The sequence below is a fragment of the Homalodisca vitripennis genome, chromosome 6 (assembly GCF_021130785.1).
Source record: "Homalodisca vitripennis isolate AUS2020 chromosome 6, UT_GWSS_2.1, whole genome shotgun sequence".
Taxonomy (NCBI): domain Eukaryota; kingdom Metazoa; phylum Arthropoda; class Insecta; order Hemiptera; family Cicadellidae; genus Homalodisca; species Homalodisca vitripennis.
The window spans coordinates 86,233,211-86,256,643 of record NC_060212.1 but is presented as its reverse complement, the minus strand read 5'-3'; the positions used below and the strand labels follow the sequence as shown (position 1 = coordinate 86,256,643).

At 33.6% G+C, this 23,433-nt stretch overlaps 1 protein-coding gene across 4 annotated transcripts in view; it reads right to left on the bottom strand.

Moving 5' to 3' along the window:
* LOC124364511 (anoctamin-10) overlaps positions 1-23,433 on the bottom strand; it is a 39,122-nt gene that overhangs the window by 1,987 nt on the left and 13,702 nt on the right. For all 4 annotated transcript variants that reach the window (XM_046820053.1, XM_046820056.1, XM_046820054.1 and 1 more), the window contains exons 5-12: positions 21,408-21,583; positions 16,089-16,250; positions 9,284-9,491; positions 8,599-8,729; positions 7,964-8,053; positions 7,549-7,683; positions 2,337-2,528; positions 1,269-1,517 (exon numbers count right to left, since the gene is read on the bottom strand). In XM_046820053.1, coding sequence (XP_046676009.1) covers positions 1,269-1,517; positions 2,337-2,528; positions 7,549-7,683; positions 7,964-8,053; positions 8,599-8,729; positions 9,284-9,491; positions 16,089-16,250; positions 21,408-21,583 — 1,343 coding nt within the window. The remainder of the gene's footprint in view (positions 1-1,268; positions 1,518-2,336; positions 2,529-7,548; positions 7,684-7,963; positions 8,054-8,598; positions 8,730-9,283; positions 9,492-16,088; positions 16,251-21,407; positions 21,584-23,433) is intronic.

The window sequence follows — 23,433 nt, the reverse complement described above, 5'->3', positions numbered from 1 at the left end:
AAAGATTTTAAAAATTGGATGACAGACAAAGAGTTAAGCAGTTGGTTACATTCTTATGCATACAGCTCTTGAAAGTTGTGGAAACTCATCTGAAAGCATTATTATTGTGAATTGTATATCCTTAATTGTCTCATTCTCTCTTCTAACAAACACCCCATAGACAACCTCCTATTAAATGTTTTGTCTATCCTTCATTGCACTGCCTAACCCACTACTATTCCATCACTCATTGCACTTTAAACTCAAATATCAATAATCTGATCATACATTCCACCCACCTTACTATTTACTGCATTAAACAAAAAACTGAATAAAATAACCAAATCTCGAATAATCAATCGTAATAGCATTAGTGTAGAGCTAATAAACTAAAGGAACAAGTGCACATTATGAAGAGTACTGATAGTTGTGCTGTGGCAGATTGTGGCGAAACGGATGTTCCTCATACTTTCCAACAGCAATAGACGTGGAAAATCTCATCTTTGTACCTGTATTTGGCATTCAGAACAAGCTTGACGATACATCCATCTTCAGCAGACAAAGCATACAAATTGCACTATTTATAGTGAACAATCATTAACCCTTTTGAGACCAGTCTACATTACAAGTAAACCAGAAATACCCAGCTCATCAGGATTTTTAGAATTTCGGGGAAATGGATATATTTTAGGAACCATCAACCATATCCAGAGGCCTCTATTTTAAGATGAGTTTTCCTTTTCGGGAACCAAAATAAACTTAAGAATATATAAAGAAAAGAAATTTTAAAAATACCGAATACACCCAAATTAGATTCAAACTTAACTTTGCATAAAAAAATTTAAACTTTTTTGGTAAAAACTGAAATTTTTATATTTTATAAAACAAATTTTGTTTGTAATGTCATGTCTCATATTTATTTAATAAAAAAAAAAACTACAAGAAAATTATAAAACCAGTTGGATAGTTATCTTACAACAGCTTTTTTCCCAAAAGCTTACAAATATGGAAAAAACAGCCCGGCACTTTATGCATGACTTGGGGAAAATGCCAACAGCACTCAAAGGGTTAAATATGACTTTTTTATTTGTTATACAACCTAATCCCGTTGTTAGTGAGTATTAACACATAATAGAAATCTCAGTTAAAATCCTTATATTCAAAATGAAGTTGTGTTATCAGCAGATTGATCTCCACATGAGTGAAAACACAAAATTACATGATTACTTGTACATTGTATAATACAATTTTAATATAAAGGCAATAATATCAGATATTCCAGTTATTACCTGTTTCTTGAGTGCCTGTTTGGACTGGAACTGCTGACGTGCTAATGCCAGTCTCACCCACTCCGGCTTGTCCGGAATAGCGTAGTGTAGTACTTGGCGCAGGGCCAGCAACACGTGTTCCAGAAACACGAATACCATCATCCACTCAGCTGGGCTGGCATCAGGTGCCACTGCACGCATGGCTGGTGACAGGTACAGGAATCCGCAGTTGGTAATCACGGACAATGTGCAGAGTGCTTGGAATGCCCTCTAAAATCCCAGTTGTAAAATATTATTTTTTTAAGCAAATTGTACTAGAAAATTAAATGAAAACTATGCTTTAATTTGGGGTTGAGTACTTCCAGTAATAAATACTTATTAAGATTATTTTTTTGAACTTATGTCAAAATATTGCAGTTAAGGCTGAATTGTCTTTTGTGGACAATGAATTGAAAAGGTTTTAGCCATTATACCTATATAATTTACATCCACCAGTTCACACATTTTTGTTTAATTGAAGAAAATGTATTCTAACACAATTCAATAAACATTTTACAATGTTATTGTTTCAAGATGTGCACATCTGCTTATATTGAATCCTCTAGCTTGTAACCAGATTAGTTCACAACAGTTTAACATAACCTACCTTGCAGTGTTAGTGTTCTACTCTCTGACCTGTTCTGAGGAAACCAGTAATACTAACCAAATATGAATATTTATTATGACTTAATGGTTAATTTTACGGTATCATTTAGGTCAATTTGCACGTTCCCTACGAGTAGTTCCTTACAACTGGTTTGATTATGAAAAGTAACGTATGAATCCATTTTAGATATTTTAAGCTAGTCTGAATTTAGCACGAAAATAAAAGCTAAATTTTATTTTATCATTAATGCAATATAACTATAATTCAATATTTACACTCAGCCACCATGTAATTATTTTCAACAGCAACACAATTGTATAAAACGTTGGTAAATTATAACAAGTGTTAGCTATTTCATTGCCTACTGGATATATTGCTACAGGATTGCCTATTTGAAACTGATGCTGGACTCCTTTCCTTTATCACAAGTTGATGTATCTGACCTGCCAGGCTCCAGTGTCCTTGACCCTACGAGCCATGGGTCGCTGGTAACTGCAGCACAGTTTGAATGCATCTGAGCGTATCTCCAGCAGGTTGTTAGCCACCGCCCAGAAAGCCGCCATTGGGTACACAGACGAGAACAGGAAGACGTACCCAAACTGGACAAATAACTCCAGGTAATCATCATACGGGTCCTGTGCAAAAGAAAACACATGCCCATAAATGATTAGTAGAAACAGTGATTCGGCAAATATCTAAAAAAAATCAAGAATAACCAGAAGATTTTAAATAAATATATAGAATAATAGGTCAGAACCAATTATAATACCTAAAAATTAAGCTGAAAATACAAGAAAAACTCCATTGTAGTTCAATATTCCCTGAACTTTATTCAACAGGTTGAATATAAGAATCTTAACAATCATATCAATATTTAATTGAAGATTACAGATCGAAAATCATGAATGAAATTGGTTCAAGGTACTTTGTACATTCCCTGGAAGAGATTCCAGACTGTGTGTTTGCAAGAGAACACTAGTATTGTCAGCATAAGGACAAGATGACTCTTAATGTGCCAAATTCATCAACATGTATGATCAAAAGTAACAGTCCTAAAATCGACACCCGTTCTGAACTCATTCAAGTCTGAAACAGTTTTGAAGTTTTTGTGGGTTACTTGAACACACTTGCTTCCTATTATTTGTATAAAAAGCAAACCAATTAAGGGATTTACTTCTTACACTGCAGGCCACAAGTTTACTAAGCAAAAGACTATGATTCACAGTGTCAAAGTCTTTTCTAAATTCTAAAGAGCAGACAATGCTGGAAAACAAGTTGGCTAGTCATAATATGGAACATTTAGTCAAGTTTCCAACTAGAGTAACAAACGTTTCAGAAACCGCTTTTGATCATTCCTTTGCTAAATAGTGTTTACCAAATTTAATTTCTGTAGAAGGATGTGTAACATGTCTCTCAGATCATGATGGGCAAATTCTGGAATTCGGATGCCTGGAACATACCGTAAGTAAAAGCACTTTTACAACTATTCAGAAACGTTACTCGAAAGAAAATCTACGAACTTTTTCATATTTGTACCAAAAGAATCGTGGTATGATGTATATTTTTGTTCAGTTTAGGAAAAATATGATCAATTTGATTACTTACTCAAATTCTATTTCAATCAAGCATTTCTCATAAAAACAATTAAACAGAGAAATTCAAATAATAAATGGATAACATATACGTTAAAAGAAGAAAAATCCCAACCTGGTTTAATTAGGTAAACAACTTAGACAATCTAAAGATAAAGATACACAAAAAATTGAAAAGAAAACCGATGGATTACAGGAACAAACGTTAATGAAACAAAAAAGCGTTTTATAATGATAAGATTCTCAAGCAGGAAAATATTGTAAAAACAGTATGGGGCATAATTAACTCTGAAGTAGGAAACGAACACTGACAAAAACATTATGATAACTTTAAAATTAAAGTAGGTAATAAAACATTGACAGAACCTACAGACATTGCGAACAGTTTTGATTATTTTGTAAATATGATTGATTTATTTAGCCAATATAGTCTCCAGCATGTCTGCCTTGATGAGACATTTAACAAATTTTCAAACGATAATTTAAGAAAACCAACTTTTAGATTTAAACCTGTGACTGCTAGGGATGTCCATTATGTATTAGCTCACTGAAAAATAACTATTTAAGTGGAATGGATGAAATACCAGTTATACTTTTGAAATTTGCTAAAGAATATTTGTGTGAAATACTGGCACATTTAGTAAATTCGTCATTTATATCTGGCGTCTTCCCTGATAAATTTAAAATAGCCAATATTTTTCCGATACATTAAAAGGATGACAAAAAATAAATTACCCTCTTGTATCTCTACTTTCCTCAACATCAAACATTTATAAAAGAATCGTTCACTCTCAGCTAATAGCGTTTTTAGAGAAACATAATCTATTAGACGATAACCAACATGGATTCAGTACTGGTAGATCGACAATAAGTGCAGCAGTAGAATATTTAGAGTAGATAATAGATTCTGTTGATAAAGGGGAACATGCACTAGGTATTTTTATGGGCCTTTCAAAGGCTTTCGATAGCGTAGATCACTCAATTTTAATTAATAAATTAAACTATTCAGGAATAAATTAAACAAATCTAAAATGGTTTCAATCGTATCTTATTAATAGATTTCAATATGTAGAATATCCTTACAAAATAAAATGTCTAGAGTATCTTCCGAACTTAAAACCATAATTTTTGGAGTTCCGCAAGGATCAATTTTAGGACTATTGCTATTCTTGTGTTACTTGAAAGATATGCATTTTAGTTTAACACGTTCACTACCAGGCGGCGCATATTTGCGCCGCCCGGGTCACCGTAACAGACCAACGTTACAAAATGTGGTTGTTCTACACAGACTGAGAATAATTGGTGTGAGACTAACCACAGACCAAGGATAAAATATTGTTGAATTGAGCTATAATTCAACAAAATAACCTAAAATGTACGTCTGTACTGTTCTTATTTGATATATTGTTGATTTGCGTAATTTTAAGGCGGCGCATATGTGGGACGCTCGGTCTATAGCATCAAAATCTTAACATAGACCAAGCGTCCCATATATGAGCCACTATTTATTTGCTCAGTTACTGTACGTTTTAGGGTAAGTTTCAATCAAACATGCATATCTTATTATGAGAGTATTTTATTTCATGGTACAAAAGCTCAAACAACAGAGTCATATAAATATAGGTTCATTTAATGTATTATTATACATATCTTATTCGGCTATAGGCCTACAAGAATTTAAATTTTAGAAATAAAAAAGTAGCATATAAGAAAATAAAGTAGAAATAAAGTTTATTTTATTTCGTGGTACCAAAACACAAATGGGATTCTTTTTACTCTACAATACATAATACACGACTGTTAACCCATATCTTATAACTATCTTACAAAATAAGTGAACATTTATATAAGTTATTAAATTTACACACATATTCAGAATGTACCACGTTACATTATATTTAAGTGCTCACACACTCATAGTCTAATTATTGTGCCACTGGTTATAACAAGTTGGCATGCATAGGCCAAACGGTTTGTTATTTGAGTCTCTGCAGACGGAGCAGGTATAAAATGTTTGCTTCCTCCTCTGGTTTCTCTCTCTGCAAACATGGCATCTCAGACGCTTGTACAGCTTCACGGGAGTATGGGCAGACTGTGAAGAGTGGCTGGAGCGAGGATTCCTTGGCATGGGCTCTATCTGAATGTAATTTTTTATTACGATGTCCCTGAACTTCATGTAGGTTGTTTCGGTGGCAAGCCTTGAGAAAATGTAGACACCGTTCGACAGGGAGACGTCTAGCAGGTGGAAAAAAATTTAACAAAACTTAACCTCAACCCTAGTTCAGAAGAAAGAAGCCCGTGGTGTGAGGTTTACAACAAGAACAGTGTAGGCTGCAATGAACAAGTTTATCAACTATGCGGGACGTAATTTTTAAGATATCAAGAGACCAAGCGTCCCACATGTGAGCCAGACATTCCCATAGACCAATACAAAAAGTATCAAGCCTCTAAAATAGACCAGTGAATTTTCAAGGCAATAATAGTGGCATGCAAACAGCGGCGCAATTATGGGACGTCAGTCTATTTGAGGTGCCCCGAGCGGCGCATATTTGGGACGCCGGTGCACGGGTAGAAACCGTGCGGCTCATATTTGAGCCGGCTGGTCTATGGGTATACGACTTTTCTTCACATGGTGGTAGCGAACGTGTTAAAACACATTCCCCGGAAAAACCTTTGTTTATATGCAGATGATGCAAACCTCAAACTATCTGAGTCAGTAGATGAGATACAGGCTTTCATATTTAGAATTGAATAACATTAATTCTTTTTTAAATGAAAATAATTTAAAATTAAATATAAATAGAACAAATTATATATCTTTTAAAACCCCCAAAAAATGAAATAATTGAGCCAATGATCATAGTAAATAACCAACTAGTCAAAAAATCAGAGTACTAAATCCTTAGGTCTGAATATTGATGAAAATCTCCATTGGGATGAAATCCTCCGGATACAGATCAAATCTCTGAGAATTATGTTAGGACTAAAAATAAATGATTCTGTAAAAGAATATTTTAAGGAATTAAAAATTTTAACTGTCGTCGTTCAATACATAATGGATACAATAATTATGTGTTCTAAAATAAAAAACTGATATGACCACCCTAATTAATTTGTATAATACATGTAATAAATATGATATTTTAATACCTTGCCATAGGCTAAATTTTTTCACAAAAAACCAACATAGACTGGATCCAAATTTCTTCAATCCATTCCACTTGCTAGAAACAAGATCATAAAATATTTAAAAGAAAGCTTAAAGCATACTTGATGGACAAGGCTATATATTCATTAGATGAATATTTTGATTTGCAAATCAGGTAGTTTTATTATAGCCTTATTTTATATTGGTGTGTTTAGTTAGTTTAAATGTTACAATATTCAAATGTTACATCATTGTAACTAAAACAAATAAAGATTTATTGACTTTAACTTTTCTCCTAAGTCACAAAATATACCAACGGTGCTCTTTCTGGTCAAGCCTTTCAGGTGACAGAAATTATGAATAACACCAAAGAATTTATAGCATTGCAGACTGATTTAACTTTTAAATAACCTTACTGATTTTTAAGCATGACATTTAGTGAATAAAAAAATGGATAAAATTGTCTTAAATGACACTGGAACTAATGCAATAGAGCAAACATTATTCAGACTATTTCTTTCCTGTACTAGTTATGGCTAGGATAAGATAATTTTAACAGCATAGAGAATACTCCTAGAGAAGTATTGAAAATTATTTCCAAAGGTGTGGTCACTGGTGCCAATATTCTTTTAATATAATTCAAATAAATATCATATACAGATAAGTTTGTTTTCATGTAGCTATGTAAATTATTGAAACTTAAATATTAATGTATTTACTGACTAGTTCCTTATTTTTCTTTGCTAAGCAATTAGATTGATTGATTAATCTATAAAACTGAGAAAATTAAATAATTCAGACAAGGATTTTGACTATAATGATGAGTTTGATGAAACATTAATCACATAGAACTGAATTAAACAATACTGAATTTCCAAATGTTTTTCTCTCATTTTAACTGTTAAGTGAACAGACCTCGTAGAAGTCCAATCGACTCTCCCTCAACGCCTGCAGTATCCGAGGATCATCTCCTGACAGCTCTTGTACGTCAACCGAAGACGACGGCATCTGCCATTTCTTGGAGCTGTTGCGCTTCTTCAGCTGAGCCATCTGTATGAACAAATCTGACTGTCAGTTTCTTTAAATTTAAATGCCATAAGAGTTATGTCTCAAAAAGACCCAGCTTTGCTTACCCAAAATTTAAATATTAAAAAAATTGTTAGTTGTTCCTAAAGTTTCTTATAATTTATATTTAAAAACATTTATGAAGCAGAATTTGGATGATTTTTTGTGATTTTGTGGGTATGTCTAAGTGAGTCAAAAAATGTGACTTGTTTTTTATGACAAATTGCTCAATTATATTTCAAATAATAAACTTCAAGCATCATACCTTGGAGCTATAATACTGCAGAATGAGTGGAAGGAGGGCCTCTTGGAAGTTGTTTATAGCCTGTGAAATTATCAACAGTGTCGCCAATTGCTGGAATAGAAATAATTAAATTAGTTATCTTAAATTCTCAAAAGTGTTGATAGAACTTTCTCGATAAATGAAACCTTAACTGTACAGACATTTTAAATTCTTTTTAATTAGCCCAAGATGAAGAAAATGATATTTAAGGAGATGTCTGTACCACTTTTATATACAAATCTAATCCTAAATTCATTTTGGAGTCAATTAATGTGCAAATTGTATGTTAATAAACTTTAAAAAAGGTAGTTGAAGAAACAATTCCATTTAAAATTTATTATATATCCGGACCTTTATTTACACAAGTGGGAAAACTGGCATAACAAAGGGCTGTTATTACAACATGTTTATAAGTTTTCAAAATGTACTTAAATTGTAAGGATTCAAGATACCTCAAAACGCTAACCAATCATATAATTATTACAATGTTCGCTAGATATCATTCAATTACAAAATGTTCTCCCACAGCACACCAGCTAAATTAATTCAGCTCAATAACAACAACTGTGCCTAATGGTAGGTAACCCAACTGAGAAAGCATAATAGAACTAACTAACACTTCTCAGCATATCCATGTCCTGGTAGATGAACGCAATGTAGAACAGGGACATGAAGTTGTTCACAAACTCAAACAGCACCAGCTTCGTGACCCTGTGGCGGTCAAACTGTGATTGTGTTCTGTGGTTCTCTGCAATATAAATCCAAAAGAATTGTTAATGATTCTAATCCAACAACATTTATTCAATAAATAAAGTCTCAAATGCCATAAATACTTACATTTTGGGTTACTGATTTGATAAAAGGGCGATCATTTACACAAAGTGTGTTTGTGTTGTAACTGCATCAGTTTTATATTTACTGCTAGTTGAAATTCACTGCAACACTGACAATTAAGTCATTTTTTAATTTTTAAATTAACTTGCAAATATTTTCAATTTTTTTAAAAGAATAAGTAGTTAAATATCAGCTGGTTTGTGGAATATTGGAATCAAAACATTTGAATGTATGTATATGGTGTAGAGGGCACATTACAATTATGTATTTTTACTAACGTAATTTTGTGAGGCAAATTCAAATTTGTGACAAATACAAATTTCTAATAAATTCCAGCGTGTCACATATATCGCATTGTCAAAAAGTTGCTTGTGAAAAAAAACATTGATGAAAGCAGATAAAAAATCAAGTGCACTGGTTTCTTTAGCCGATTAATTAATCATGCTAGGGTAGTAAATCAATTCCTACCCCACTCTGTGAGATTGTTGGCGAACCGCCGGTAGACCATGTTCATGAGATAGATGAGAGCTGCGTACGCGACGCTGGGTGCCAGGTACAGCCACTGCGGACAGTCAGGAGACCCACGGAGTTGCTCCTCCACCCAGAATGATATCAGCATGACGAAGAATGCAAGTATCATACACAGTATTACCAGTGGGATGGAGACAGTATACATCTGCAATATACATGATATTAGTATATACCAACTGTAAGCTTCACTCCATTACATATTCCATTTGAAATGTCAATTCCTAGTTGACTGGAATAAAATTTCACACTCAACAGCATCAGTTTAAGAATAATGTCCTCTGAGGCTAAAAAAAGAAATAAATCCTCAGTATTTAAGTTAACCTTTGAGACCTTCACAGCCCTAAGAAATGTTTGGAGACTTCTCAGTGTAAAAAGTAACATATACCATTGACATCCCCGTTAAGGGTCATTCATTAGCTTCCAGGCCTCATCCAGTAAGGCAGAAGGTAAGAATATGAATTCTTTCAGTGATCATCACTAATATCAGAGATGCTTACGGTGTCTCTGCTACAAACATAAACAAAATTGTGAACAACTGCTAGTAGGTAAGTTTGTTAAGAAAAAAGTTGTGAGACATACCTTCATCAAAAACAAAAATACAGGACTACCAAATAATGGTCTAGAAGTGACTGGCATTTACTCGCAGCTTCACGCGCAATTTCCTGCCAAATAAAACTCAGTCATGTACTTTTTCTGGGGACCTATTTTGCAGCGACTAAATAATATTCCATCTTCCTGAACCATATCAGAATAGTTGAAGTAAGTTTGGTGAGCAAGGTTTTGGGGCCTCCAGTAGGTGAAGATATTATGATAAAACAACCAACAATTAAAAGCTATTATCAGCTAATAAAATTAAAACAGCTGATTGTTGGGCTCCCAAGCAGTACTATCACATAAAGACACTTCATATTGTTTAGTACTCTGCTTTTCTAAATCAAATTATCTCCCTTATTTATTAACCACTTTACTTGAACTTGGTACCATTGTATTTGTAAGTAAAAGAACGTAATGAAAGTAACTTTTTATTATGTGTTGTTTTTAAAATATTTGCACTCAAAGGTTTTTAGAAGCCACCATTTTTTTAAATAAAGCTTGTAAAAAAATTGTAATTTTCCAGTAATTAGACCTTTAGGTTATAAAGCTATTTGCAATTTTTCAACTAATTACAACAAGCCGTTTTCAAAATAAAAATAGTTGAGTGAAAAATACAGATGGTGTCTGGATAATTATTGAGTTGTTGAAAGTTTGAATGCGATATTTTGTTTTTTTTTTATCCAGGAATAATACCTGAAATGTTGGTATAGTTTTGTTACACCCTGTGGGATATCCCTGTGTATATATATATATATATATATATATATATATATATATATATATATATATATATATATATATATACAGGGTGTAACAAAAGGTTTGAGCTGGTTAAGAATTTTCTGATTGTATGTGCGATTCTAAGCTTAAAAGGAAGAATATTTTTTTTCCAATTACCACTTTGTTTAGCAGATATACGCCATTTTTTTATTTATTTTTTTTTATTACTAACCCTATGCACTCAAAGGCAGTATTTATAATTTGTCCTTGGAACTCATATGGACAGCTCTACTGGCCGCCGCCATTTTGTCAGAAGTGCAGATTAAATTTTGTCGAAATGTTATATCAGCTTGTATAGCTAGCTGTACTGGCCAAAATATAATATGTCCATAGCTCGTAAAAACAGCACCACTGGCCACTAAACATAGCAGTTATTTTCTAACATTCTCTTTTTTATATAATGAATGGTCAGTGCTGAGACCTACCGAGCAGCTTTATTTTAAATCAACTTTTAAGTAAAGCAGTAAATTTTTAATTAGCCTATAATACTTCTCTAAACATTGACTGTGCAAATAAGACAAATGATGTGAAGTGGGCGTATACATGGAATTGATAGAAGGGATAGAAACCTAGAAAATTTTACCAGAAGACATGTGCTATCTATTCTTGACTACACATAAGTATGTATTTTTAAAAGTTTTATTCCATAAAAAATTTAAAGACTGAGAAAAATGTAAAATAGTTCCTGTCTGAGTATAACATAACTGTAAGGGCCTACTTTTTTATTTACATATCTTTGTTAACAATATACATATACAAGTTCAATTTCACAACTGTACGTTTATCTCTGTATTAAAAAAATTCATTAACCCTAGAGTAGACGGGCTGGGTCTGTGAGACCCAGGCGGTTTTGTTTTGTTCAGAGCTTCAAGGTCAAAGTGACTTACGGTGGCGAGACTCCGTGTAGCTTTCCAAAACACTCCACATAGTGCTCTGCCGTAATTGTTTTTGTTTCCCACGTCTCAGTCTTTGCGTAGTAAGTGATTGATTACGTTTTGGGTCTGGTAGGCCCAGCCCGTCCGTTGGCGTCACGTTTTTACAGATATTTCGAATTATTCTTATTTTATTTCATCGCCTATTTTACATCGGAAAAGTGTTTATATACAATTGTTTTTTATTGTAATGAAGTTTTAGACCATTTAAATAAATATGGCTAATAGACATATTGACAGAAGCAGTGAAATTGACAGACTATTGTTACGAGACAGTGAGAGTGGATCTGATAACGCTGATTCAAACTTATACAGTGACCATGATATAGAAAGTGAATTCGATTTGGATGAAGTTTGTGAAGCAGAACAACATGAAGAGGAAAGTGACAGGAAGGGACGGTCACTCTTACAACCTTACATGTCACTTCGGGCACAACAAGGCAACTTACCTAGGGAAATTCGAGCCTTAGCTGCAAAATTCCTATTCCTGCAAAAGAAAATCCTGAACCAGGAAAACGAGACAGGTGCTCTTTGTGCAAAGACAGCAAAACCAAATATTTTTGTAAGCAGTGTAAAGCGTGGCTGTGCTTGTCTCACGCGGAGCTGCTGTGCCGGGATTGCGCTGAGTAGATCTAAAAGATAAGGATACAACCGACACCTACAGCTTGTATCTATGATTGTGAAAGTAATTTAGTATTTTTTCCCCCTTCTAAAGTTAGTTATAGTGATAAAATGAAAGGTTTTATTGTGTAAATATCTATTTGTAGAGTAAGAACAGTACTTGTCTTCATTTTGCTTTTCTGTATACGGAAATGTACATTTGCAAAAGTAGATTTTTTACGCCTATATAATAAGAAATCGGTTTTATTTCAGAAAGATTTTACATTTTTATTTTATTATTTAGGTCTTTCTTATTTCAAAAATATGTATAGTTTAATTTTTATATACACATCATGGTAAGGATAACGTGTTTTTTAAAACATTTAATATTTTAAGTAAATTTGTAAGATCTAATTAGCTACTTTTTTATAAAAGCTCTTCATTAAATTACGACATTAAAACTAGCCAATACTAATACAGTCATGCCTGTATTTTAATGTAAAAATAAATTTGTATTAATAAACTGGTTAAAACATATTTTTTTCATTGTTTTTATTTGGGTCTGTCAGACCCAGCCCGTCCTGATACGTAACTTTTTTTGCCCGTCTACTCTAGGGTTAAAAATAAATTTTAAATTATTGTTTATTTCTTCATTAAACATTTCAAATTACTATGCAAATAATACAGAGGAAATTGAGAAATAATATCGATTTTGGAAGGCAAAGAACAAATATGGCCACCGACCTGTCAATGAAAGGCTATCTGTACTGGCCATACTAGTTGCGAGGACAAACAACGGCGAAACTAATGCTAGCTGTCTGTAACCTTGGTGTAGCCAGTGCTGCTGGCTTTTTGAGCATAAAGGGTTAAAAGAATGTGATCTTATATTAAATATATATATGTATTTATATATATATATATATATAATATTATATATATATAATATTTGTCAATACATATTGAATCGCAAAAAGTACTTGCTCCGCCGGGATTCAAACCTGGGTCTCTCACTTGCCAGTCGAGCATGTTACCACTACACCACAGGGCCCTTACTTTTTACGATTCAATTACTTTGTATTTGATGGTTTATGTCACATATGTGTTTAAATATGCAAACTAAAATATGCTCGGAAGGGCATAATTTTTGAAAATATTAAAACTAATTAACAATTTTATTCTAATATAATGCCTTTTGACATATTTTTTACCAAAATAATGTTGTAACAATCATAAAGATAACAACATAGTTAAAATTGTTTTAACCCTTTACACTCAAAATATACATATATTTAAAGGATAAATAGAGTGCCATATTGAAACCTTAAAATAAAATACATAATAACAACTTATAAAGACCACAACTATTGTGTATGAAATAAGAAATTAAAGACATTTAGCTGAACAAAATCCATAGTTTTCCATCTGAAAAACCAATATTGCATAAGCTTGTTCAAGCAGGTGTTAATTGAGCGACAACAGCATTGTAAAAAAATATAGCAACTAGACTACTTGTTATTACATTTTAAAGATCGGACTTTAATATGTCCTAAAAATTTTTAACCTTTTTAACAATTTTGGGTTATAAAAATACCAAGAAGGCGTCACATTATTGTATTTGCAACATTTTCTTAAAAACATTGGTCAAAATAAAGAACCAAAGATTTTCAAACCAAGATTCAGGAATTATTTAATGTTTAAATTTCCTAATACTACTCAGTATGTTGTTTCAGTTGGTTCACTGATACATCAACTGTTCTTGTGTAGACAAAATTGGTCCAGAAAGAGAACATTGATTTTCACAGCCTATTTATAGTCTGAGGAATAATATATGGCAAACAACTCTAGGTTGGTGTGCCAAGCCATTTGTTCAACTCTGTTGGTTTCATTGTGTCCCAGGCGCAAACTCTACAGATAAGAAAACTAGGATAGCTGGCAAAAAGCAAATATTTATCTAAATAATTCTATTCCCATATTTTTTTTTGAAAATGTATATATTGGCACTATATTTTCTACTACCAAGTATAATAATAAATATATCACAATATACTCAGTATAAAAACACTTTATAAGGGAGAAATAAATATTTCCCTATAATTATGATGTAGTTATTAACCATTATTTTGAACAAGTTGATATGCTGATTATCACATTATGTGATGTATTGATTAAAGTTTGATTTACCTTCAATGAGCCCTACAAACCACATGTATTGTATCGATGAAGGGCAGAACTTCTGGCAGTTCATTTTTTTTATAAATCCTGCTATAAGGATTAAAATATTAAATAGAAAAATGTTTTAAATGTAACAAATTATGTTACTCCTTTGTGCTCAAGAATAGCTGTTGGGCAGTTTATTCAGTTTTCTATAGAAAACTTTTCAATTAATTTTCACAGTGGCAACGTGCTTACATAAGCCACACAAGTACTTTACTATGTTTCCATGTTTTTTCTCATTATCTATGCTAGACACGTTAAACTTCAATTAGTGATGGATGAATCCTGAATTTGTGAATCTCGAGTCCTAATAGCTTTTTTTAACCTATGTATGATTTTTTTAAATCACCACAAGTCCAATTTCTGCCATTCTTAAACCTTTGAAACTGTCTGATAATATAAAAAGTAATCCAAGAATACCACCCTATTGTAAAGACATATGCACAAGTTCAGAGAAATAGGTATATTTTAAGAACAAAGTCATATCCCTTATCTCCTAATTTAATTTAACAGATTACTAGCAGTTACCTGCGGCTTCGCACACAATTTCTCAGGTTTTTCACCTGTACGAACACTTCTGGATTGAGTGAATTATATTTCTAACGCTAAAGTTGAGTTTGCCTTCTTCCCATGACCAAGAAAATATGTTTAAAGTGTATATTAATGGTCATTGTAATTTACTCCAATCTTAGTAGTTTTTTCCAAAGCTGATTTTGCCTCTCTCCTGATGAAGAAAATATATATACATATACAGCTCTGAGAAGCCTATTATTGTTAAAAGACAACTTAGATAGATTTTATAACAAGTCTTTAAATGTATAATAAAAGTTAGACTACACTGTCTCTTATATATGTACTGCTAGCATTACCAGCCACTTTACAAGCAATTTAGGTGTTGCACATTTATCGCCACTGCTGATTCAAGTAAATTATATTTCCGATGCCAATTTAGAATTTGCCTCGTTGCCATGATCAAGAAAATACGTCAAAAATTTATAATTTTGGCTATTATAAATTACTTTGTTCTTAGTAGGTTTCATTCCATAGTTGATTTTGTTTAGTATCCTGATGAAGAAAATATGTAACATGGATCAGAGAAGCCCACTTCAGTCAAAAGAGAACTAAGAGGGGTTTTATTCAGTCTTTAAATTTATAGTAAATGTTTTAAAATATTTTAGAACATTTAGAGCTGGAATTGGTACATTACTTAGAAAGAACAGTCCAGCGAAATTTCATCTAGCATATTTCTTGTTGACTGCTTCAAAGGGAGACATTTTTTAAGACATTTGGATAATTTTACTTTTATATAAGCAAGATAGTTATTTAATTACGTAATGTATTTTGCAGTTTTGAAAACTCCAAATACAGCAAAAAGATCTTTTAGCAATCAATAATTTTTGTCCTGTTGATCAGCTGATAATTAATGACAAAGCAGATCTCCACAGATTTCATTATCGAATACAAATTCTTTTTAAGGTTCGGTGGATACAAGATTTGGCTTTGGCCCATCACTAACTGTTATAATAGTTTATGCAATAAATGACACGTACAATTCATGAATAAAGAAGAAGTATAAAATACCAAAACACCCTTGTTCCTGAATATATAATTAAAAAAGTGACCTTGAGTTGAGTTTTCCAGCGAGGACACTGTGGCTGCAGACGACCAGTGACATGGTCGACGCCCATCACACCATTATAGTTGGGTCTCGGCTCGTCCAAACTACTGGCCATCCCTATCGTCCCCCACACAAACGCAAGCTCCGAGCACTTCATACGCCATAGCTGCAACATTAACCACACCGAGTCAGCAATAGTACTTTCATTATCTAAAAATGATTAGTGTTGTTTTCTAGTTTATATGTTACACATAAAGTGTAATCACCAGTAATAAATCTTTTGATTCAAAGAACAGGTAAGACAAGGTCAGTGAGAGTGTTTGGAATAATCTCCACAAATAAGCAAGGTACATCCACAATGAAAAATGCATCTCCTTCTCATTGCAATTCAATAAAGTACACAACAAATGTAAACTGATAGTTATTTTAAGATCTAGTAGAAACAATGCTGGCTATGCTCCCATTTAGATCAATGTCCAAGAAAGATAATGTAAAATAAGGCAATGATCAGACATTATTGACTTGATCATGGAGTAAACTTGTATAGAACTGTATGTGAACTAAATGTACATATTGTGGACATTAAATACTGGTGTTTAAAGCATATAAACTATGAAAAATAGGGCGATGTTCTGTACAGGTAGAAATAGCTCAAAGAAGCTCAGCATTACAGACAATACGAGGTCCAATCAAAAAGTATCCTACCTGAAAAACTGAAGTTACCTGAAAAAAGCTGGCGTTAATTTTCTTCAAAATAAGCACCCTGAGAAGCAACACAACGATTTTAGCGACGTTTCCACTTCTGGAAGCATTCTTGAAAATCACTTTTCGGCATCGCCATGAGATCAGCCGTCGTTTTTTTCATAATTGCTTCTCGACTTTCAAATCTGGTGCCTTTCAATGGTTTTTTGAGGTGGGGGAAGAGCCAAAAATCGCATGGAGCCATATCTGGAGAGTACGGAGGCTGAGGAACTTGCGGAGTGCCGTGTTTCGCCAAAAAAGTTTGAATGAGCTGGGAAGAATGAGCTGGCGCATTGTCGTGGTATAGCCGCCAATTTTGAGACGCCCACAAGTCAGGTCTTTTGCGGCGAATCGCATCTCGGAGACGACGTTGGACACTTAAATAGTACTGTGCATTCACAGTTTGACCCTCAGGGGCATATTCATATGGCTCAACTCCACAGTGGTCGAAGAAAACAGTAAGCATCACTTTGACATTGCTTCGAACTTGCCTTGTTTTTTTTGGCCGAGGACCCTGGGGAGACTGCCATTGTGATGACTGAAATATGGTCTCAGGGTCATATCCATAGACCCAACTTTCGTCTCCAGTTATTATCGATGTCAAAAAGTCCGCATCATCCTCACAACATTGCAGCATGTCCTCGGCAACATCCAATCGCCGTTGCTTCTGCTCGTCTGTCAGCAATTTTGGCACAAATTTTGCGGCTACCCGGCGCAATCCCAAGTCATCCGTTAAAATTGCTTCAGCTGATCCGAAACTGACATCTAACTCAGTACTTACTTCCTCCACAGTCATTCGACAATTTTCACAGATCAAAACTTTTGCTTTCTCGATGATTTCCGGAGTTCGACTTGTTTTTGGTCGACCCGAACGCGAGTCACTTTCTGCCGAGGTTCGACCACTTTTGAAACGGTAATACCACTCTTCTGCGTAACACTCATTTTCGAATGCTAGCTGAATTTTCCAAATGGTCTCACTTTGTTTTTCTCCGAGTTTCACGCAAAATTTAATGCAATAACGTTGTTCCACTTTTTCCGTCATCTTCACAGTTAGAGAAAACCGATACGCGCACTTGACATCAGTACATACTGACCCGTCTCCGGCGAACCAGTCAGGGGATCAAGATAAGACTTTGTACCTTTCCTTATCATAGTAGGAACTATTGTCGCAACAAATCTTATCTCATTATTGGCAGCGGACACGACGAGATCGGATACTTTTTGATTGGACCTCGTATAGTACAGTGATCTACCTGGGCCACATAGTCTTTTTTACAAATGTCAAAATGCATACAATCGAATAAGAAACTGTGTACTGTAACCACCCCAGCCTCAGCTAGGTCACCTCTAGTCCAGTGAGGTAGGTTTAGACTAGTCACAGTGTGCACAGCCATTTGATTTCATGAATGTTTATGATTGAAACTGGCTGGTCTGGGAGGTTAGGATTGATAGATGAGAACAAATAAATCTTATTACCTTTAACCACTCTAGTCATTCTCATCCTACTGTTGCGCAGTTCAGTGGTTAGAATTTACATTTAATTTGATACTGTGTCTTAGTAATACCATCCAAGTTTTCTAAAGGTGATGTATCTCAAGTTTTAACCATTTTCAAATTGGTGTTTAGGTTTTTTGTTTAATGAAATTACCAATTACTCAAAGGTCTTTATAAGTTCTTCTGGGAATTTTATCTTGCTGAATTTTATTCAAAACAAGTTATTCACAGTATCTTTTTTTAAGCACTTAACATGAATTTGTTGTAAATATTTGCAAATGACTTTTTTGGTAATTAATTGTAGCCAGTGTCTTTTTATTACTGTCCTCAGATTCTCAAACTAATATGACATATGAGTTCTTTGACAATTGTTTAAAGTTCGAAAAAACTATCTTGCAGTTCAGCTATACCATATGGATGATATTTGCAACCGGAAGACTGACATTAGTTAAGATGGAACAAACATGTTCATAGCAATTAATGAAAACTTTTTTGGGAATTTACTGACCACTTTAGTAATAGTTTTGAGACACTTAATCAAGAGTAGCACGCTTATATAATTATTTAAAACTGAGCCTTTAATTGTAGTTTTTATTTTTTTATTTAAAATACTATTGACGTGAAAGAATACTAAAAAGTTTGTTTGAATATCCAAATATTGAATAATGCTGGCTAATAGTGATTTCACTTCCCTTGATTGTCCAACCTATTCAGTTCAGAGAGCACAGTTAAGTTTTTCCTTTTAACACGTTGACTGCTGACGGCAAATACATGTAAATTGCCCCAGAACCTAAAGTCTAATATTTATTAACACACTTACCATTTGCTATCAGAGGCTGATTTATGGGCAGATAATAACGTCTGTGATCCAAAATGGCGGATTACATGACGTCACAGATTGACCCGCGGATCCGCGGGGTCAGCACGCGGAAAGAGTTTTGTCGCACAGAGCGCGGCTAAAAAGTCTAATAACACGAGTGGCTACCGTAAAAACAATCCAATTTGAAACTATTTCATTATATAGTGCAAAACAAAAACAAATAAAACTATATACAATATTTACAAGGTCTTGAGGGCATGGCTTTTACTGCTGGCCTCTGTGATGTATGTCAAAACAATTGACAGCACAAAGTCCTGGTTTACCTGGACAAACAGAACATGTATATGTTGTCATCTTCCTTTTCTTTTCATTCTTGTAGCATACCCTACAATCTTTACGTTTTCTGTCACTCTTTTTATCCCGTTCTTCATTTTGTACAAGTTTGTGGGTTGGGTATCTTGGCGGAGTAATGAGAGGAGCTTGCTGCTTTGGGGGTAAAAGACTCCCATCAACATAAAAAACCAGTCAATCGGTGAACCATTACCTGGTACATCTACTAGCAATCTATTGTTTCCGGTGAAAGGGATCTGTCTTAGTCCATTTGTATTATTAGCCCATGAAGGGTTTATTACAATATCTTCACTATCACTACCCGAACTGTCAACAGCAGTGTTTCCACTGGATTCACTATCCACATCTGATGCTTCATCGTCAGTAGCACTATTTTCTGTAGCACGGTTGGCAGACATGGTGAAATGCGATATAAAACTTGTATAATACAATAGTACAATGTCACTACACATAAATAAACAACTCACTAAGAACGTCACCTTGCACATGCTAAAAACGCGGGAAACAGAAACGAAGTACAAGTCAAGGTCAACTCGGAACCACACGCCACACTCAACGAGTACGAACCGTCCCGGCCGAGAGCTGGGCTCACACTGAGCAATAGTCGAGACTATGGCAACGCCCCGCGGATCCGCGGGGCCCGCACTGAACGTGTTAACAGCAATTTTTCAAAACTGTGCCACACCCTGTCACGCATTAGCTGGCATTATTCTGGCTACTCAGTAACACAATTCATCAGCAAAATGACATATCAAACTATCCATTTACAATTTGCTATTCATTTTACATGGTGTTTTCCTATATTTTATTGAAACTACAACAAACGGCTTTATCGTGAAAACTAATAGTAGTGCTTGTGTTGTGGAAATTAATACAAGTGATTGTGTTATGTGTTAACAATAAGTAACTTCTAACCGGGTAAGCTAACGTTTTCCTTCTTCTTGTTGAATATACTAACTCATTTTAATACAAATCATATACGGTATGTATATATGCCGATATTCATTATAATATTAACTCAACAACAGTAATTAAAATAGTTTAAACATATAACAATAGCAATATCAAAAACATTTTAACAATAACAGTAAGACAATATATCATGTAACAAATAAATAATGAAATAACAATTATATAGAAATATAATATTTAAATATAAAAATTCAAGTTAAAATGCTAAGAACTACATTTTATCTGAGCACCCAATTTAAAAATCAAACTTCTCCCTGCAACAAAAGCCAGTTGCAACAATTTAGCACAATTTGTTTTAAATGAATTGCAAATCTTAAAAGAAATTGGTAGTTTAAAAATATTTAGAAGCAAGGTATTGGAAAGAATGCCTAAACATTTCTTTGTTCACTTTTAGAATTCTTATTGTATAATAGTTCTTATCACAGGTTTTTTTTAATAGAACTTTCTTATTGACATGTGTAATTTCTTATGAAAGTCATTTATAAAGTTTTCCCATGTCAACCTATTGTCAAAGACTACTAACTAAATAACCTAAGTATTTAATGTATTGACCTATTCTATCTATTGACAGTTTCTTTAAATGCAACTACAATATTATAATCATGAAATTTTAAAGTGAAAAGAATGTTGTAATTTTAAAGGCTAAAATTAATACATTTTGTTTTGTCCACATTAACTATCTTTCTGTTAACTTCTTGCCAAATATTTTTTAAATTTTGCGATATCATGAGCACTTTTGTAATATCTTCCAACACAAGAACAAAGACAAAATTGAATTTTTGTTATGAATCGATAAATTAATAATGTACACATGTTTAATTAGTTTGAACAGAACAATGTTTTTTGGAGCCAGTCATAACTGCAGGAAGTTCAGCACCTTATGTACAATCAGAGCACGTGTTTAGTACCCTAGGGAATACAAGTATAGAGCTATTGTGAATATACCTCCATAAAGACTGATGCCCAAAGAACATTTATGATGCAGAACAGCGCAATGTTCTCTGGAGCCAGGCACAATTGCAGGAAGCCCAGCACCATGGGTACAATCAGAGCATACGTGTAGTACCCTAGGAACTGGAAGTATAACGCTATTGACTCTCCAAAATACTCCCGGATTTCTTCTACAAAATGAAATCAAAGTAAAAATACTAAACATTTTTTACTTATTTCTATATGATCATTGTTGACAAAATATTAATGTTTCATTATAGAGTTAATACTTTTGTTTAGACAATGAAACCACATCTCAGTATATTTTTTCTTTAACTAAGAATCATTGTATATACATATACAATAATTAATGCAATACTTGCAATGATTTTGATGAATTGATGCACATTGCACAGTAAATATATTTTACAATAAAGTCAAAATAGAAATATCGTAGTCTCCATTTTTATAAAACCCTAGAGCTAAATGTATTTTCACCCTCCAAGTCCAGGGCCATGGTATCCGACACCAAACATTGTAGTGCACTTGTGTCAATTTATTTATTTTGTGATAATAATTTATTTTAATATTCATATTTTTAGATTTATCATATACCAAAATGCTTTAACCCTCTAAGTGGCAAGCGACGTCTGAGACGTTCTATTTACGACGCCGTGACGTGGCAAGCGACGTCTTAGAAGTCGCTTCACATTGCCGCTTATTGCTAGGCAAACCGATAATTATTTTTACGCCTAGTTTGCACAGTTGCGTTCACCACTAAATTTCAAATACATTTCATATAGTATCATCAACATCACGATGAAATAAACAATGGTACTAACTGAAATAATCCGGTACTTTGGAATTATACCGACCACACCCAGACATGAATCGTTATTTGACATTTTGCTTCTACTGATTACTGGATTAGCGTAAAACAATAGGTCTAAGTCGAGCGGTCTAGTAGATAACGTGATTGCAGAGTCGCGTCGCTTTGTTGTACTTCCGTGTTTTACCTCTACATTTCTCCAAACACAAAAATTCAACAAAAACAAACATTACCAAACTAAAACTAAACTCTTTATTGAAAAAACACTCAAAACTTGTTTTTATTCTTGATCACATTCCGCCACCCACCCAAAATGGTGCTGCCCCGCGCTGATGTCAACGAAAGAAAAACATTCCTCTAGATAGTACCTATCAGTAAAATATCAAATTCTAGAGGGGCTGATCAGAAATATAAATTGAATTGTAATGGAAAGGCAATTATGTACCGTGCAAATCATGTGATGCCACGCGGCCTGCCGTAATCGGGATTCTCGAGAAGGATAAGATAACAGAGACAACAATACCGATTACAATATCTGGAAATGCTTGTAAGTTTTTAATTTTGTAATTAAAGAGTTGTTTTTTCGTTCTATCATGTTTGTTTCTATAAATTTATATTTTTGTGTTCTTCATACTGGTGTGGTCGGTATAATCCCAAAGTACCAATAATCCTAAGTTTTCTCCCACGGTCTGTTTTTTTTACTGAGGGATAGGGAGGAAAAGGCAAGCAAGTTCTAGCGATTCTGACTAGAAAAAGTGTTTTTTTCTAGATTCAGTTTTTCCCATATAACTTTTACAGTGTTGTAAATAGAAAAAATATTATTGAAGGTTTTTTGTTTAGAATTAAATTGTGAATAAAGGTTGCATTTAACATAATCTCCTAGGAATGACATTTTTAAAGTTACAGAACGTAAAAATGAAAAGTTTGGTGGAGAAAAAAACGTTTTTTTTTTACATTTGTGTGGATATCATAAAAAAAGGTTAAGGCATGTAAAAAATAACTATACTGTGTTATATTCTGTAGTTTATTACGAAAAGATTGATATATAACAAGCATTGCTCATATTAGAATTTGCATTTTATTTTTAAAATATAAGATAGTCCTGCTTGACTCTGAAAAATAGCCCGCCATTCCAGCAACATATTACCGCCACTTAGAGGGTTAAGCAATGCTGAGTATACAATCTCATGAAGTATGTTCCCACTTCAAATG